Genomic DNA, 20,175 nt, shown 5'->3' with positions numbered 1-20,175 from the left:
AATTTCTAGCACAATCTAACCGCAAGCATAGCTAAGCGCCTATGCAGAGTGCCTAACAAGACTGAAAGCTCTTTGTGGTTTTTTTAATTATTATTTTTGATAATTTAATTAATATGTCTGAAAGCTCTCAGACTGCCTTTGAGTAGATGAACTCTTAAGTCCCTTCCAGCCTCATTTTTTCATAATTCTGCTACCGGGTTTTATTTCCCAAGTAAACATTTTTAGAAATGAGAGAATAGGAATCTGCCTTAAAAGCTGTCCTGTGTGTAGATGAAGAGATGTATGTATTTAAAGTATTCATAATTTAGAGCCTGTTAAGAGCTCAGATGCAACAGTGAGATAAAACAGCTGTGGAAGCCAGTCAAGATGCTGATAATCTGGCAAGACAAACTCAAGAACAGGAATGAAAGAGACACACCCGTGGGAGTTGTTTGTGTGTCCCAACATTTTTGTACTACTCGGTTTTCTTTTAAATGCTTCCAACCTTGTCAAACCAAGGTTATGCTCGCTGCTACTATTTCCTTTTTTTTTTTCATTATATAATCATGCAGCTGGTTTTGAACACATATACCATACACTAAATACACTTAATTCAGTTCAGCTTTGCTGCGAGGGTGGGTGGGCAGTCTACACCTCTCGGGTCCCTTGATCAGTGCAAACATTTTTGAGCGAGAATGAGGCTTTAGCACCAGTCATTTCTGAAACATTTGTTTGTAAGAGGGAGGTAACCCACAATCTTTTTTCTATGTTCTTATTCACAAATTGTGCAAATACTTCGTGTATCGAGTTTCTTTGCAATAAGCCACTGAACACATCATTAAATGCAAAAATAAAATGCAAGCAGTGTAGAAAACTGAACTGAGCTGAAGTTCTCACACTTCTTTTCCTTCTACATGTTATCTCGATTACTCCACATGCTTTTCTCCTGGAATAGTCAGACGGAACATCTCTTATTAATACCTTTGGGAAAGCAGGGATCGTAAGAAAGATGACAGAATCTCTGACGAAATTCAGAAATTCAAATTCTATGCTTAGAATACTGGATTCCTTAATTTCCATAAAAAGGAAAGCAAATATTGAGCCAGTTGCAAACCTAGTAATGGAACTATGACATTTGTGTTCTAAATGTATCCTAAATGAGAATGTAAAGTTTGCAGCCAAAGCAACATTGGCAATAGTCCTCAGGGAGGCACGTTATTCCCCAAACTTTCATAAAACCCCCAAATACACATATTTACCTGACGAACAGATGTAAAGACAATGTGGATTAAAAACCTGAAAGTTATATTTCATCAAAAGCTTTTCTCCTCCTCCTCGAGCAGTGATCTTGGACTCGGCAGCAGAACTGCACCCACACACTGATTTTGAAAAAGAAATGCCCTGATCAGCAGAATAAGAAAGAAGCAGGCAGAGAAGCATGAAGAAAGATGAAGGCCTCTTTCTTCAAAAAAGGCACTTCCAAAGGTGTCGATCTGTTGACACAAGTCTTACTGTTTTTTTTTCTTTTTCTGCAACTGGAAGAAGACAGCATAGGCAGAAATGGAATACTGCTTCCAGTCTACTCCTGCTATCTCTTCATAGTCTATCTAGTCTGCCAAAGGGCATAAGCATCAAAACCAAAGTAATGCACTTAAAAGCAAAGGAAGCTTCTATACTTAAGAAAAAACAGAACAAACCCCAATTCAACAGTACTTGTAACACTCTTCAGCTCAGAATAAGCCTTCAGTTTTCAATCAACATTTTAATAGTGACAAATCATCAAGAATCAATCTCTTTCTAAAAGTCTGAGCTCATCTAAAAGAAATGTTTATACTTGCTTCATTTAAATGGTGACCTCCACACTAGTAGCTAGTCAGTAGACTTTCTGCACCCTGTATTTTACACAGCTTTGTATGTCAGCAGAATACCTGGGAATAGGACAGGCAGGTGTCTGAAATAACTTCTAGGTTGCTGAGGAAGTCCACAAACGCTCACTTACTATTTAGGAATGTGTCCTATGGATTTGGACCTCTCTTTATGCAGCCTCTGGAAATCACATTTCATTTAATTGTATCTATCTAGTTCAAGTATCAGGAAGATAGTATCTTTCATTACTGCAGCCAAACAATCTCCAAAATAGCCTATGACATTTAAAGGGTAAAGCTGCTATTCTCCTTTTAGAAATTGTCTCCCCCTCCCCAAGGTTCAGATGGAAAGCATGATATAAACGTTTTATTTTTTTAATAATATTAATTGTAGTTGTAGAATTAAAATAACAGCTACCAATTAATGGTAAAGCCAGAAGACCTGCTTCATACTTGCCTTTCCCAACGTACTTCCCTCTTCTCAGCTTTCGCTATACTGAACATGTCAGACTACAAAATTACAGCAAGCGATGACACAAGGATTTGTGGGGTTTGGGATTTTGTTATTGTTCGTTTTGTAAGGTTTTTGGTTATGTTTTGGAGTGGGGGGTGGGAGTGGGGTTGGGAATTTCCAGTTTGGTTTTCAGGGGTTTGAGGTTTGTTTGTTTGCTTGCCTGGGGTTTTTTACAGCTAAGGTACCCAAGCACAGAGGATTATCGCCAAATGGTCTTTTAGAAGAACCCTAGAGGAAATGAGATTCTGTAACAGCATTATGTATTTGGGAGAGTAGTTAATCCCTTCAAAAAGAAGAGGAGCGTTACAATAGTTTGGAAGTATTTGGCTAATACCGTCCAATACTTATTATCACAAAAGCCTGTAGAAGTCATGCAACAACTTCTTTCCTGCCTGAAGCCAAAAGGGCCTCCCTCTGCCCAAACTTAGGTCTGAGTTTGACCTGCAGAAAGCATTTATAACATGGATATAGGTAAACACAGGAGCACTAAATACATAACAGTCAGATAAATATCACCAGTTCAAATTCAAGAAAAATTAATGTGCCACTCTAACTGAAGAGTATGGAAAGGCACAGCAGTGCACAAACAAAAGGCCAAGGTGCCACAGTGTTCTACAGAAAGACAGGAGAGGAAGGCAGTAGGTGGAAGGAAAACAGGAATGCAACCATCAACGGGTTCTCAGAATGGTGCAGCTACTGAAGGGAAACGTGTACAAACGGATGGCTAAGTTGGCCAATTTCAAGTGCACAAGCATAGCATTAGCTTCCTTTCACCAAGAAACTGAAGGGAAGGAAAAAAGAAAAAAACAACACAACCCACACAAAGCCTGTCTCACACTTCATTCTCAAGAAAGGGGACCAGAAAGCAACTTAACTGTGAAGAAACAATTAACCCCATTAATACTAAAAGGAGGACCTGATCTTTGGAAATCTGCAAATGTCTTCAGGTACTAAGTGAAAGAATGAAAAAGTGAAAAAGCAAAACTGAACATGCAATAAAATAACCACTATGGCTCAAATACAGCAAACAGGCAAATAATGTGGCTAAAAAGTTGTGCAAAAGCAAGTTGGGATTGGTTTGAAGCTGGTAGACTTGGATATCTTAACAAGTTTTCTTAAGGGAATGGAGCTAGGCTCCTGGAGTGGTGTCCAGTGACAGGATCAGAGGCAGTGGGCACAAACTAAAACACAGAAGGTACTGTCCCAACAGCAGGAAACACTTTTTTACTGTGAGGGTGACCAAGCATTGGCACACATTCCCCAAGGACATTGTGGAGTCTCTCTCTCCTTAGAGACAGTTAAAAGCCAACTCGACATGGTCTTGGACAACTAGCTTTAGGTGGCCCTGCTTGAGCAGGAGGGTGAGGCCCAGAGGTTCCTTCCAACCTCAACCATCCTCTGATTCTGCAAAGACTTTTCAGCCTAATATAATTAATAAAACAGATTATTTCAGGTAAACATTAGAAAACTAGGACTTGGTCCTGTATGGATCCCAAGCCTAAAACTTTGCCACCAGAAAAAAAGATGGTGGCAGAGCAGACAAAGCAACCAGTTGCTGCAGGGGAAGGCTCTGTTGAGCCTTTAATGAGAACTCTCTGGTTGATGCTAAGGCAACCACCCATTTTCTCCTTCTGCCTCCTCAGAACTCCTGGTATCTAAAGCATCCAGCATCCATCTGGCAGGAGTCCCATTCTGGAATCCTTCAGACTCTCTCTAAGAGATGAGGTACTTTGCACTTCTCTGGCACAACTAATCAATATTTCCATTTGCAAAAGACTCCCTTTGACAGAGAATTCTTAACTGACCACACTGATAGTTCAAGGATTGTCTGCTGAAGTTACTCAATGACAAAGCCTGATTACACAAAAAGACCAACAAGTCAGGACAAAAATAAATACACAAAGTCCATCATTCAACTACTTTTTATTTTGTTTGGGTTGTTTGGTTTCTTTTTTCTCCATCTTCACTCAACTGCCAAATGAAACAGAAGTTGCAGGAGTTACCTGTTAATCACTACCTACAATTCTTAATCACAGCTGCACACAGGGACAGGAACACGGCAAGAATTCTCACTGCCAAGGAGAGCAAAGGAAAGTGACCTATATGGGTTGGTCAGTGACTTGACTGAATGCCATTTCAAACATATGTCATCACTGTTAATACCCCGTGACGTGGGAACTTAGGCAGTCTATTCAGAACAAACCAGACGTCTGCCACAATGTTTGTGTGTTTGCAGATGGTGAAGAAAAAGAACAATTAAGATACAGAAACTATCTGCTGAATGTTCACGTATTTTCATTCTTACTATGAGAAAGTAAGGAAAGTAAATCCAACATGTGATTATGAAGCACTGAAGGAATATATTATGGATTATCAGATAACAGTTTAATTTCATGAAGACCACAAGTACACAGTAGGTCATTACTATTCTCATAAAAGATACCTCAAACAGCTGGTCCCAGTGCTGATCTGATGATTTTTCCAAGAAATATCTTACGATAATAGGTGTTTCTATATCAGTTAACACCTATATGAGAAGATTCAAAAGATAAAGAATTATTTTACTTCTCCATTCTGCTTCTCACATGCCTGCGAGGAATGGATGTATCAAGTCAACGCTGACATTACTTCCACCATTTCCCATTTTACCAGCATTAGGAAGCATCAGTTTCCTCATAACCTAATGCATTATTATTAATTGCTAAAATACATGGTGTTTACTACTTTCAGCAGAAGAATCTCCAGTACAGTAAGAACTGAACAGGGACTACATCCAATTTTTGTGTGTTTTGGATGGTTTATGTTGTACTTTGTATTTCAAACTTCATTCATAAGAGGACAGTGTTTAGGAGCAGAAATAATTCCATAGGCTTGAGATACGTGCACTTCTACACTGCAAAGGGAATACCTTTGCAGAATCTTTGAAAAAGTAGTTATATGAATAGCAAAGCATAGCTGGCACAACAAACCAAACTCAATCTGCTCCTAGATGCCTTAGGCTCCTTTATTTAGGCCCTTCTACTGTTTATACAGATTGTGTCACATACACTAATTGCTCAAACATGAAGTGTGGAAAAATGCCAGAGAAACTCAACAGCTTCCAAAGCCACATACTTTATACCAAGCAAACATCAGAACAAATCCTTATTTCAACCCACTTTTCAGAAGCCACTAATGAACCAAGTTTTGCTTTCACACCCTTTTGAAATATTTAGAAAGCCTTTGGAGATACCCTACCTGGATATGGATGTTGTTACTTCAAACATTATACAAGACATGGCAAAATCTGTTATTCTGCTCTCCATCAGCTAGGAATGATGAAGAAGCTACTGGCTTCTGACTGCAGCTCTCACGGCAGCTTGGTAGCAAGGCCCCCTCGTTCTCCTGAAAAGTTCCCTCCGGCTCAGGAATATAACATTCTGCATCACATTCACACAGGCAGATTGCAATTTTGTTACCATATAAAGTGGTAAGAAGTTACCGTGAGGATAATTCTTCAGAAATCAAAATCACACTGTTTACACTAATTTCTAAAGCAAACCTTCTACAGTCAGCTGAAAAACAATGCCCTCAAGGCCACAATTTTACATGACGGTCCTCTGTTTGCAGAAGAATGTGCCTACAGTATTTACTGGTCAGCCTTCCAGAGCACCATGGTCACACAGAGGAAGAGAGCCAGAGGAGCCTGGACTTTGTTTTACTACAGCTGGAGACAAAAAGTGAGTACTGCTTACCAATGGGCCGTACCTCCATGTTGCAGGAAGAAAAAAAAAAAAATTACCACAAAATAACCCCAACAAAACAACAAAGAAATGTCTCTACAGGTTTTTATTTTTGATTATTAAAATATATTTACCAAGTTTTAGCTGCTATCTGTACACCTTACATGAGCAATTACCAGAATCTTACTAGTTCTCAGTATAGCACACCACCTCATTCATACCTCACAAGATGTCCTTAAAGCTGCCAATAGATTGTGGGCTGCTTTAAAGATGAAAATCTTTCTACAGAAGCAGTAATACCAACCACAAAAATTTAGCACTTGATACCAAAGCTAGAAGTCAGTGATCAGACACATGACATGGATGATGCCACATTTAATGTATGATGTGGCATTGCAAATGGATACCATGGTGGAGGGAAGCAGAAAAGGAAGCACCCAATGAACTGAAAAACCAGGATTAAGACTGGGATTTAAAACATCAGACTCCTAGAAAGAGCAGAATACCAAGAAAAAGAAAGCCAGCTATATGACTGTTGTTCAAAATTGTGCATTACTTGTATGTGTTGTGCATTCCCATGTGACATGATCTATTAATAAAACAGATTATTCACTCTAAGAAATCACACACTGAAATACCCAGAGCTTCCTTTTGCAAGCCTACTGACTTCACAGTTCTTGTTGTGCCTGTGATTAGTCATGACTGTGCAAACTGCTTAGCACTTGGCTACACTAAGAATTTTTTATTTCATCTACAGTTTTGAAGATTAACACGCTACATTGTCCAAAGTACTTACACCTTCCTACCAGATGCAGACACAGAGCAACCTCCTTCAGTACCATATTGTTAATATTTCTCAGCAAATAGAACACCAGAAGCTCCTCTAGCACTTAAGTGAGATTTAAAATAGGAATCATGAAGCCATTCACACTCTTCTTTTAATTTACCCACTTCCCTTTCAACATAATCAAGCACAACTTTTAAACAGCAAAGTTTGAAATATGCTGTCATAAAACAGAAGCTTCCCAGCTAATAACTATGCCAACTGATATGTAAGGAAACGGGACTTCTTACACATAGTCCTCCTAAAATGTCCGGGCAATTCACCCATACTGAAAAGACTAAGTAAATCCCTGGCATATCTTCTCACAGCACAGAAGAATGTATTCGTTGTTTGAGTACTGGAAACACATTTGTTTTCAAAAGCAACTGAAAAGTGAATTGGAAATAAAACCAAACCTGAGGTATCAAATGCTCCTTTCAACTTTTCTTTATTACTCAGGCTGGCTTCCACCTGTTTGTACCGACTTAAAGACACAAGTTATGTACTTTCTCTTGGCATAGTCTTTGGTTTGTGCGCCTCACCCTTATTCCCCTTTTCATTATTGATACTCTCCCTTGTACAAAAGGAAGACAGCCTGCTACTAGTACTACTTGTTGCCTAACATTGTCTCCTCCTACCGAAATAACTGTCTCAATTGTAATTGGTTTATTTTCCTTTAAACTGAAATGAGCCTAATAGATTTCACAAAGATAAATCTGTGCAATTACCCTAAAATTTGACAAGAATGTTTAACTACTGGGTGGGGGAAAACTAAAGAACAAAAAAAGCTTTTGTAGGAAGTCCAGATCATATCAGAAAACTAACCTGCATGAAGTCACCTCAAATACATTTTCACCTATAATAGACATTGAAGCAAGACACCAAAAGGAAATGGCTAGCATGCTTATGACAACTGGAACTATCCAGGATCATGTTCATAAGGAAGACTTGGGTTTCACAGAGCAACCTGCTTTAGTTGGTCCTGCTTCGAACAGGTGGATTGGACTCAGATATGCTTCCTTCCTCAGCTATTCTATGACTCTGTGATCTCATCTTTGACTTCCAGTAAAGGCATGTGATCTGCAAAACTTATCAGCTTTAAATGTTATGTGAAACTTACCAATATGTTGAACTGAGACACTGAATTTTAAAGTGAAGAAGTCTGTATTTTTTAAACATCAATACTTTTTATTTACATCCACCTTCCCTTAATGGAAACACACAGATTTTGTGCATGTCTGTGTTTTGTTCTGCATTCATAACAAGGGTCATCATCATTGATTTATTCAAACATCTTTCAGCTCCAAGCCAGACACTTCGTACACCACCACTTGCAGCTCGGCAGGCAAAACTGACTTGCATAATTCACAGCCAACAGCTCCATTAAGGACAATGAAATTATTACTTGCTGAGCTTATCATAATTACTCAAGTGAAATTTGTCTCAAAGACAAGATATTTCACCAAAGAATAAAAAAAGCCATGCAGAAACATGCATTTAGGGAAGAAAGTTGATTACAATACACAGAACCCTTGCATCTGGTCTATCACAAACACCACTGGTTCAATTCAGTTAATACCACGCAACCAGAATTCTTAATCAACTCTTATTAGTGGCAGTCTTTGCCAGGAGCTGAAGAAGAACACAGCTTTCACTGAACTATTCTAAGCACAGTTTATTCTGCCACTTCATTTTGTAGGGAGACTGATTTATTTGACATCAATAGTTTGTTGAGGTAATAAACCATGCAGCAATGATACCATGACTCAGAGCTCATTTGCTAGCAGTCAAGCTGCTTGGCAGCATGACAGGCAGAGTAATGTGCCTTGAAGATGTATCTATATAGATGCTACAGCTTTCAGAGATTACCAAACAAACACAGCCCAGAAAAAATTTACTCTATCAGTTTTCTTTTGCTTGATTTTGCTCAGCTTCACTTTGAGCACAAAGATCATTAAAAAAAAAAAAGAGATCTGTGCAAGCCAAAAAAGCAAACCAAACTCAGTCCTGATAGATTTCTAACACACCCAGCCATTTTACACTACTGCTTCCTTCCAAGAAAAGGTTATCCTCTATATGCTTACAGAAACCAAGTACACAGTATGGAAAAAAAAACAGTATTTGTCAATTTAAAGTTTAGGGAAATAAGAGAACCCTCTTTCAGATAAACATCAATACTCAATAACGCATGGCTACTTCTTAGAACAGAAGTTCAGCAATTTTTATCTGAGTTCTCTGAAATGTGATGACAGAGGTTTCATATGCCAACAGCACTGTTAAAACACCTCTTCTGAGAACTCCATTCTTTGAATAACTCCAGTAACAAAGTAAAAACTAAAATTTAAAAAAAAAAAGGGGGGAGGGGGGGGGAGATTTAAACCCAGACCAATTTAGACTCTTTTCCCTGGAAATACAGCGTATACAATCAGAATTTTTTCTATTTGCATTAAGGTAGCATATGCCCCTTTTGTACCAAAGTAACCAAAGTGGCCACAATACTTCAGAAATGCCTCAGTTTACATTGTTGTCAATTATCTTTTATCAGCCTTTTTACTTAAGCATCAACCTTCACAAAGCTGCAGACCCTATGTGATTCACATCCTTCCTTCTTTCTCCCTATATATACATGGGGGACACAAAGATTAAATAAATGTATTTAATCCTTATTTAAAAATAAGGCAAAAAAAAAAAAATCCTAGTTCTCTTTTCACTTCATTTCTGTAATTACAAAATATGATCGACAAAGTCCTTCCCATTCAAACATTCCAGTTCTAAGGAAGATTAATATATCAAATTATTTTTCAACTTATACTTTTATTGTTTCAAGTAATGCATTGAATTTTATCCAAGCACAGCCAGAAGAGTTACAGGAAGTTAAAGCGGATGAACTTGAAATATCTATTTAAAGCAAATACTTTCAAAAGAAATTCATAAGGATTACTAGGAAATTCCTTCACCGGTGTTTACTTCAACAAGCGCTCACTTTTTGAGCCAATGAAGACAGCCATCTATTTGAATTGCTATTTCTGTCAGATCTTCAGCATACAGTGAATCACTGCCTGGTGCCAGTCAGTGTTGCCATGCACACTCTTCAGAACATGAAAGTGTTCATCTCTAGGTAAGCATCAGAAGAATCAAACATATAACAAATAATGAAGATAAATAAGTCTATAAAGCATACTCAACGAAAAAGAAAACCCAAACAAAACCGAAGAAAATCAGAACCTCTAGCACTATTAGACACAGTTTCCAGGTTACACAAAAATAAACAGGGATATGAGGGGTTTTGTCATTGGGTTTTGGTTTTTTTTTAATTTGATAGGTCAGTTTTAAACTAAGCTGTTTTGATGAGCAATTCCATGCAGAAGTGATGCAAAGAGCATGTGGGCGGCAGCTATTAAATTTCAAAGAACTATAGGATATACCCCATGCAAGTCCCATTCCCACACAATACTAAGGTAGCAGCAGCAGGTTATAAGAATTTGAGTTGTGCAGAGCTCTCATCTGCTCAGTCAACTCAGTGAAGGTATTTTCAAGTAGATCATTCAATTTAACCATGTAAAGAAGAAACTTGGCAGTTAAGGACAAAATTAAGAGCCATGAAAAATTTTAATGAAAACATGGAGCCGATTTCAGACCATGAGCTCTGCTTATTTACGTGTTATAGTTCTATTTTAACTCTGTGTTTACCTTTTTAGCATACACATATGAAATAAGCTGCGTTCTTGAAGAAAAAGTGTTCACCTCTGCAAACAGACAAGAAAAGTCTATTACACAAGCAAAACCTCAAAGGTTTTAACTGACTAGGAAGGCCATCTAGCAGCCAGACCATATGCTTTGCTATTAAGAAAAACTGACCAAATCCTCCTCCCCAAAAAATCCCACAGAAAATCAGAGCAACAACTTAATAACCAATTCAACAAGAGGTGAAACACCCTTCTGCATAGAGCCACAACAGTATTCCTGATAGCAGAAAAGAGTTTCCATCTAAAGGAAAACAGCATTCTTGCTTTCAGTACTATTAACAGTTTGTAATGCTTTGCCTGCCAAAGTAGAAGTTCTCCACATTTTTATCTCCAGTATAAATAGTTCAGTCTTGCAGCTCCTTAAGAAGAACCCAGTCAGGTTCCTAACAATACTTGGTTTAAGTTGCCCAAATCATTTCTATAGCTCTTCACACAAGACAGAGTATTTCCAAATCATTCCCAAATCCAATCTTGGCTACTGGAACAGTTAGTTGACAACTACTGAAATATGTTCCCAAATACAGCCACTCATTAGCCTTGGTGCTTATTTTTAAAAGGGGAGGATAAGACTTCTATACATATTGTGGAAATTACGCTTAAAATCTATCCAATTTTCATCTATACAAAAACTTTGCAAAATTTTAAAAGGTTGAGGGGTTTTTTTTTGCATTTAACATACATCTGATAAGACAATAAAAATTGCTACTAGAACACTACTCGTTTTTTTCAGTCTTTGTGTTAAGGCTACAGAATAAAAGGATCTCATCTTTCTCCATCTTGCATTTATGCTTGGCTGAATAAGAATATCCTTAATAATTTTCATCTCTCAATTGCTTTAACTTCAAATAAGTTTCTTATTTACACTAACTGTAGAGCAAAAACACAGAAAATTTGTGTTTGCATATGCAGAACAGTTTGCAGCTATTAATACCTCAAGTTCTGAATCCAGGTATTTTTAGTGCTGTGCCCACTGTCCTTTGGCAGCTACCTATGTACCAGCCATTTTTATTCAAGTGACATAAATAAATTACAAATTTCTAACTGAGAAGTTATATCAGACAGCTTACAGCTGTCCAGATGCCCTCACGCCTTCAAAGAACTGTAATTAGTGGCAGGCTTCCAATCATTAAAAATTGATAGCATTTCTTTGTGAAACCCTAAGAAGATTGTTAGACATTGTTATTTCAGTCTTGTGATTTGAGGATGACTAATTTTAGATTGTTGCTTCAAATTCTCTTATGCACAGAAAAAAAACACCTTTATCCACATCAAGTATGCTCTCCATAGACCAAGACATCTGTGATCAACTCACAGGCAGACAGCAATAAAAAAAAGAGAAAAAAAAAAAGACCAAAACAAAACAAACTTACATTTACCCTGATGGAGGGCCTGCGGAAACAAACAAAAGCAAAAAAAAACAGCCTAATTCACATTTTCAAAAATCATTTCAGCTTATGAATGTTCTCATTTCTGGAGAAACAAAGACACTTACAAAACCTTGCCAGTAACTCAGGATGACAGTAATTTGCCTTTACCATTTTGTATTTCACTGAAAACATAACTTTTAAATAATATCTAACCTAATTTTTACAACAATCAAAGCTGTAGGCTCAATAGCAGTCAAACCTGTCTATCAACTGTCAGGACATTCAGCATTATTAAACACCTGACTGACAAATTAAGAGCCTCAATTAACATGTTGAATTAATTAGTTCACTCTGATGAACAAGACTAACTTGTCTCTTAATCTGAGATTTCAAAGTTCAAACCATCAAGTTTCCCGTCCTTTGTCAAACGTCCCACTGTTTATCAAAGCCACAGCAAGAAACAAAGGACAAGGGGAGCAAGGCATTGCTGTCCTGACTTTGGCTAAGAGGGGAAGGGAACTTAGTGAGGACTAGAATTCCCAAATCCCAAGGAAAGGGATGGCCAGGCAGCACCTCCACAGGGAGCAGACCAGTTACAAGCAAGGTTTGTTCACTCAAATTCAAATCTCTTTACATTACCGTGTTCAAGCAGCAAACTTACATGACCATAGGTACAGTACAAAGAATTGTGACTGCAACAAAATAACACAGAACCATGGAACAGTTGAGCTTAGGAAGGACCTCTGGAGATCATACGGTCCAACACACTGCTCAAGCAGGGCCACTAACAGCCCGCTGCCCAGGACCATATCCAGCCATTCCTTCAGTAAAAAGTACAGGCATAAAGGGATACCAAGAGGCATTACCCCTTTTGGGATACTGTGGCAATGGAAGGAGCAAACCTTGTACAGTCTTGCCTGTATCACCTATTAGAAATGGCTTCGGGAGCATCACACACAGCATCCAAGTATTGTCCACAAACTGAAGTAACAAATTACTCCATTTGTTAGATAATTTATTTTCCTCCACTAAAAGAGCTTTCTAGTGTTATCCCATGGTATGTTAATTCATACTGTGATAAAGCAACATAAGCCAAGCAGCCAAATCCAGGTTTTACCCTCCCAACTGCACAGTAACTAAGAGTAACAGAGAACATACATACACAGTTGTGCATAGTACAGCAAACATTTATGCAGTCAGGCCATACAGTTAAACCAGCTGGCATGAAATGAGAGGATCAGGAACTACAGAGTTCCCCTGCTCCAACGCAGGAATATTAAAGACACATGCCTACTTGCCTCTCCCTATTAGGGAAGTAAATCACCATTAGATTTCCTTTTAAAAACCTATGTAATTTGTTATGACAAAAAAAACAAAGTATTCCTGCCTGGTACCTCCCTTTTCAGCACTTAACCACATTGGTAATTTCTTTTAAAATGTTAAGCTACATAAGTTGTAACTTAAATTGCTACATATCTGAAGAGAAATTGACAAGAAAAAGTTCCTTAAAACAATTAAAAACTAATGAAATTAGAATATAAACCAGCCATACAACCCAATGAAGTTCTCACATCTGCAGTAGTTTGAATACCTCAGGCTCTGTAGAAAAATCCCAAAATAAGAGGCCAATATGGGATACTTCAAAAGACACTAAAATTATATTCAGTAACACAGTATAAACAAGCAGAATGTTCTAATAGGCAGGATCATGAACTAAGGCCACCCTGGCTTTGCACTTCCTGTGTAAAGCAATTTTCCTTTTTGGTACTTTTATCAGCATCTTTCCTGACAGCCTGCAGGAACCCGCTGAAGCAAGGATTTGCTATTTTACTAAACATTTATGCAGGAATTAACACAGTGGGAACCTAATTTGGTTCTGAGCTCTAGACTAGTGGAATAATAAAGCATATGCATTCAGTAATAAGATAAATGTCTTTCCTGCTTTTAAGAATGACTGAAGAAGAGAAACAAGTGCAATTCTACATGGATTCAGATACAGCTAATCTAATCACACATTCAAGCATACCTAAAATAATAGCCTACATATGTAATTTTACAAAGAGTATCTAAAAAATAAAAATAAAAATCTCAAATTCTTTTTCCTTCAGACATCTTCCTTCTACCGGCACTGGCTGTTATCAGATTATATTTGTACAGTCAATTCATCTGTGAGACATACAATTAGGTATGATAAAGTAACGAAAAAACAAATCAGAATGCTGAGAACACAAAAGAAATCTCAGTGGGATATTACCAACTGTAACAAGCTTTGGATATTCCAAAAAGCTGACAAAAATACCCAAATAAGTCATTTTCTGTCCTGGAAATAAAACCATGGTTAGCAGAATTAAAATACTAGAATACTGTGATACAACCAGAAATACAGCATACGTGCACAGTGACAAAAAGAACCTTAACAGTAGCATTCCTGTAAAATCATATTAAAAACTTTAAGAATAGAAACTTACTTGTGCATATTCTCCACTCCTATTATGATCATGATATAGTAGGAAATTCCACTTTGTATAACAAAATGTAAGGCATACCTAGGAGAAGAAAAAAAAAACCCAACAAACCAAATAGTAAACCCTCACAGCACTTTCATTAATGAAAATAAACTGCATGCATTTATTTATTTAATGTGACATTAAAGAGGTTCAAATTTTAACTCCATCACTGTTTCCAAAAACCCCTTCTGATCTACTTAAGTTTCCTGGAGCCCTCCCTCTCTTGAGGGCTTCTGTCTTCAGCAGAGCACCAACAGCAGTAATGAACAAAAACTACAGATTTAGCTAGATTTATCCAGCTCATAAACAAGAATATAGTAAATGCAGTTAATTCTTAAATTGCAAAGTAGATGTCTGATAAAACTTTCACTTGGTATTATTTCATCCATTTTGTAGTTCAATTCCCATACTCATCTTTTTTTTGCAAATACAGGTATCTTGGATAAACATCAGTTTGCAAATACAGGTATCTTGGATAAAGCAAACAGTATCTTCATATCCACAATATAAGCATATGGGAAGACTTCCTAGTCAATAGAAATGGTAACTCTGTCCACCCAGCCTCTTTGCCCCAAGTTCTCAATAATCAATAAAAGGATGGTGGTGATGATGGTCTCAAAAACACAAACAAAAAACCCTACAACACCAACAACCCACAGATGTATTTCACAAAGGTACTCTAACCTCATCTCCTTATTTGTTTTCCATAGCTTAACACCACAGCTACCAACAGGCTAAGAAAGTTGGGGCTGCTTAGTCTGGAGAAGAGAAGGCTGCATGGAGACCTCATAGCAGCCTTCCAGTATCTGAAGGGGGCCTACAAGGATACCAGAGAGGGACTCTTCATTAGGGCCTATAGTGATAGGACAAGAGGTAAGGGATTCAAGCTTAAATAGGGGAAGTTTAGATTAGATATGAGGAAAAAATTCTTTACTGTGAGGGTGGTGAGGCACTGGAATAGATTGCCCAAAGAAGTGGTAAATGCTCCATCCTTGGCAGTGTTCAAGGCCAGGTTGGACAGAGCCTTGGGCAACATGGTCTACAGTGAGGCATCTCTGACTATGGCAGGGGGGGTGGAACTTGATCTTAAGGTCCTTTCCAACCTTAAACATTCTATGATTCTATGATTCAGTAAGCTGGTAGAGCACTGGTGGCAAACCACTACCAGTGATAGAGGAACAGTATCTGATCTTCAGTATGACTCTCTTTCACTTTAGTACTTTAACTGTCTCAGTATCTCTTAGATATGCTCAAGTAACACACTGATCTAGTTTTGGTACTTTTTCCGTAATAACCAGCCTAAAAAGCAACTACTATTTTGCTATACTGATAATGTTTTCTTTCAGCTTATCAACAATTTTCTGATTTTAATCCTCACCTATTCACAAGAAAATGTCTTCAAAGACTTTCAACAAGAAACCCAGCTCTATCCAGCTAAACTCCTACAAAGTCTTTGTACAATGAACTAAGGGAGAACAGTTCACTTGGACATTAACTGACCTTGCGAATCTTGACTTTTTAATGGAAGATCCAATCTGCACATGCAACCATGCTTCACTACTAGCTAGTCTCATCTAAGATATGACTACCTAAAATTCAGACGCACGTTTAATATAAGCAACTGCCAATTAAAAAAATATTTATCTTTTCGTATCAGCCATGTATTGGCAACGTTATGTGGCAAAGGCAGGCATTAGTGAAATGGCAAAAATTTATGTTTAAGAGGTTTGCTTCTTAAATGGAGGGAGGAACATAATATTTCAAAGCCTGAAAAAGTGTGGGCTGATGTGGAATACCATACCAAGTTTACAGTCTCTGAAAATATTCGTCTTTCAAAGTTGTTAATGGTAGCAATATGATTGATCTCCAATTCAAAAAAAAAAGGGATGCATAGAAACAACATGAAATAGTAAATTTTAGCTATACACAAACGGTATTCTAAGCCTTTTATACTACTTGCTATTATCCCAATGAACTATCCCTTCTTTTTTGGTTCCACCATCACAAGCACTACAAAGGTGACTGAAAAGTAACACAACTGAAACTGAAGAAGACAACATAATGACTAATAAAAGGGTGCAGATTTCAAACTACTACCTACATTTGGATGACATGATCTGCAAATCTACTTTTACTACAAACTCTTACTATATAAAACAAACCAGTAACAGTTTCCCTCTTGTACTCACACATTATAACACAGCTGAAGAGTCACTGAAGGTGTACCACAGGACTGTAACCTGTATGTGTAGTTGACTACTTGTATCTCAAATTATGTTGCTCTACATTTTTAAAAAGCTTTTAATACCATGATTCTAAAAAAAATACCCAAACTTTTAGTAATATAGATAATATAGAAATTCATTGCAAAAATAGTTGCTTTAACTATGATCCAAATCAAACTAGAATAATCTGGATTTCTACTATGACATAAAATATCTCTCAGATTTCTTTTCCAGGGCACTCCGCCAATGACAGGCTTCTACAAATCTTTATTTATATCTGTTGGGGGTGGAGGTTTTTTCTTTCCAACGTCTCCCATCCCCAAATTTCAGATATGAATATGTTGTTAACATTTTCTAATCACAAGTTACAATTAATGATTTCTGTTTCCAAAGCAATGGATACAGAATGTGCTTCTACAGTTTACACAGCTGTCACAAAAACCACACTCACTAGCACCTATCTCCCATATCATCCTCCTCATTTGGTGCTAAAACTGGCAGTCTTTGACATCAAATTGCTCCCTCAAAGCAGAATACCACAGCCAAAAGTTTAAGAAATACATGGGAGTTAATGGAATTATATAAACAAGTAAATTGCACATGTAAATCCACCTGCACAACAGCTTAATTCCCCCTAGCTCAGTAATACTCTGCAATAGTATAAATAAGTCTTCTGTACACTTGAAGCTGAGCAAGCACTTTGTTTACAAAACTGGCAATTAATCTTAAACCAGCTTGGGGAGATCAGAGCTATTTAGTAAGGTAATTTTTACGGAAAAAAGAAATTCACCAAAATAAATGCATGCCCTTCCCCACAGACCTTTTACTAGCCCTACCAATACTCTGGCTTGCTACACCATCAAAAGATCGAGATGTAAAAACAGAAAACCTGTGTTTAAAAAAAAAAAACCCAAAACAACAAAACCACCACACCCTCCCTCTAAAACATAAAAGAAAAAACCCACACAGAAACAACTCTCAAATCTAAGCCAGCTCCTTTCCAGGTGTTTTATATTACTAGGAGCATCATAGGTACTGCAGTTCTGGCAACTCGTCCTACACAAATCAGATTATGTTCAGTATTCAGAAAAAGACACAGTGAGTGTGTCTCATGCAGTGAATATTTAAGAGACATTATCTTAGTCATCACACCTGTGCCTCAAGAGAATACTTCTCAAGCAAGTTTACAGAAAAACCGGCACAAATTAAACAAATTGCACCCACTCCATCCTCCCGAAACCACAGGCAGACAGTATGTTAGTTACGGGTTTGCAAAAGGAACACTTTTCAATATTTGTGCACCACATCAGGAAATTGTATCTAATTTCTGTACATTTGCAGCAGCTAAACCCCACAAAATTAGGAAATCATGTTCTTCGTAACAAAACTTTGCTTCCCTGCAAACGAGAAACGAAAATTTACAAGTCTCTCAAAATGGAATTGAATTGCAACTTACCATCCAAAACAAAAAAGTGCAAGATAAAGGCCCAAGAGGGTTGCAACAACATGTCTTATAAATGGGCTAGTTTTGCTTGAATGAAGGTATGTTCGAAACCAAACAGCCGCAAGCAAGGCAAACAGTTGGCACACTACAAAGTTGACCTGCATAAGAGAGAAAAGAAAAATGTTTCTCACACACTTGTGTATAAAATTGAATAAACAGATCTGCACACTATAAGCAATTTGCAGAACCTTTGCCTATGCAGTGGCTCTTACCACACAGCACAGCATGTCAGCCTCAAAGAGCTTCTCCTGGGATTCCTTCCCCCCTAAAGCACAGACGTGTGCTCCCCTGAGCAGCTAAGAAGAAATGATACATCAAACGTGTAGAGGCAATCTGTGTATGAATCAACAGAAACAAACAAAAGAAGTATTTTCCTACAAATTTTCTGTATACCAAACCACTCTACCAACCATGGAATCATTTCTACTCTCCCAGTAATGTGAAGATCTGAGTTGGGTTTTTATTTAGTAGTTTGCCATTCTTTGTTTGGTTGGTTTTTTTAAGTCAGCATGACTTTGAAACAGGTATCAGCTACACAAATCACTGGCACATCACTTCAGTGGCCTGTGCAGAAGCAGGGCTCAACAAAGTGCACTTCAGCGGTACATCATCAGACAAACAGCTTGCTTACACATTCAAGTAGGATAGTTTCAGAAATTCCTCCTCCCTTCAGACCATTTATTCTAGAAGATAGAAAATCTCTTGTATACTAAATATTTAAAGACATTAGGGCACTGGAAGCAAAAGTAGAATTAAAACTAAAAACCAACCTCACCAGTGAGTAAAAGGAATCACTCTGTGGCCTAAAATAAATTTAACAGGAAGAGCATGATAAAGAAATAATTTTCTCAAATACAGCAACCGCTATCTAAACTGGCTTAAGCTACAAAAAGCCAGATGAATTTCTTTATTTAGAAAAGAAAATCTCCCCCCTCCATGGATTTTTATCTTACATAGAAAACTGTCTAACAAATTTCTGTGTCTAATAGCAGCATCACATGTCATCACAAGTAACAGCTTGGGGACCACTGCTTCAGGTCATAAGCACTTCAGTATAAGAAGCTTGCACATGCTTGACTAGCTCTTAGCACAGCGTTTATGCCTGTTTGATGTCACTTAGCTGAAACATATACTTAATCTTAGTACCACAGGGTACAATGGCAATACTGACATGCTCATGACAGCAGACAACATGAATGGTTGCAGCAACATGGTAGACACCTCCAGTACTATAATTCAGCTAGTCCATTCCTTCATCATTTTTCAGCCAAGCTTCAGGCAACATCAGGTAAGGGTTAAGGGTGAGAGTATGCAAACATGGTTATATTTAAAGTAGAAGCTAAATAATACCAACCACCTACAGAAGTCTCATATTTGTAATCATAGCATAGATTCCCCATTTGCAAATCAAAGGATAGTTTCCCTTGTTCTGAACCGTCCATTAGGCCAAGTTACACAAGCATTAGGCGCTACCAGGGAAAGAGGAGGCTCAGAAGGCAGGGCTGTGGTTTTTAACAGGATCAGTTCCCTAAACTAAACCATACACTTTGCTATCCATTCTCTTACTCCCACATTTCCATTATACTTTTAACTGTGTTTGAAAAATCCTAAACAAATGAGGCAATATTCTTCCAGGGCATAACTTGACCTGTTTTCTCTCCTTTATGAGCAATGATGCAAATGAAACAGAGCAAGGTTTGTAACTTGAGTGGATTTAGTGGGAAAGTCTCATATGAAACAGTCAAGTTTAATGAATCACTGAAACGGAAAATAACTAATAATGTTTTTAAAAAAAGAGGTCAAGAAAGAAAAAGTGAAAGCCAAAATAATTAACTATGCATTCTGCATCGACATTTGTTTTGGATAGTTATTACAGAAATTATGCTATGTATACCCCAGAGCATGTTTCTGACCTAAGGAACT

At 37.6% G+C, this 20,175-nt stretch overlaps 1 protein-coding gene across 3 annotated transcripts in view; it reads right to left on the bottom strand.

The window, feature by feature from the left end:
• The window catches only part of MBOAT2 (membrane bound O-acyltransferase domain containing 2), a 172,031-nt gene that overhangs the window by 55,009 nt on the left and 96,847 nt on the right, over window positions 1-20,175 (bottom strand). For all 3 annotated transcript variants that reach the window (XM_062634545.1, XM_062634544.1, XM_062634546.1), the window contains 2 exons: window positions 18,205-18,350; window positions 14,485-14,562 (listed from right to left, as the gene is read on the bottom strand). In XM_062634545.1, coding sequence (XP_062490529.1) covers window positions 14,485-14,516 — 32 coding nt within the window. In that variant the 5' untranslated portion in view covers window positions 14,517-14,562; window positions 18,205-18,350. The remainder of the gene's footprint in view (window positions 1-14,484; window positions 14,563-18,204; window positions 18,351-20,175) is intronic.

This window comes from Pezoporus occidentalis, unplaced genomic scaffold (genome assembly GCF_034315485.1).
Source record: "Pezoporus occidentalis ecotype Australia unplaced genomic scaffold, CSIRO_AGI_Poc_V1 ctg43, whole genome shotgun sequence".
Taxonomy (NCBI): Eukaryota; Metazoa; Chordata; class Aves; order Psittaciformes; family Psittacidae; genus Pezoporus; species Pezoporus occidentalis.
Note: the sequence above shows the minus strand (reverse complement) of the source record. Positions and strands in the feature narration are given on the sequence as shown.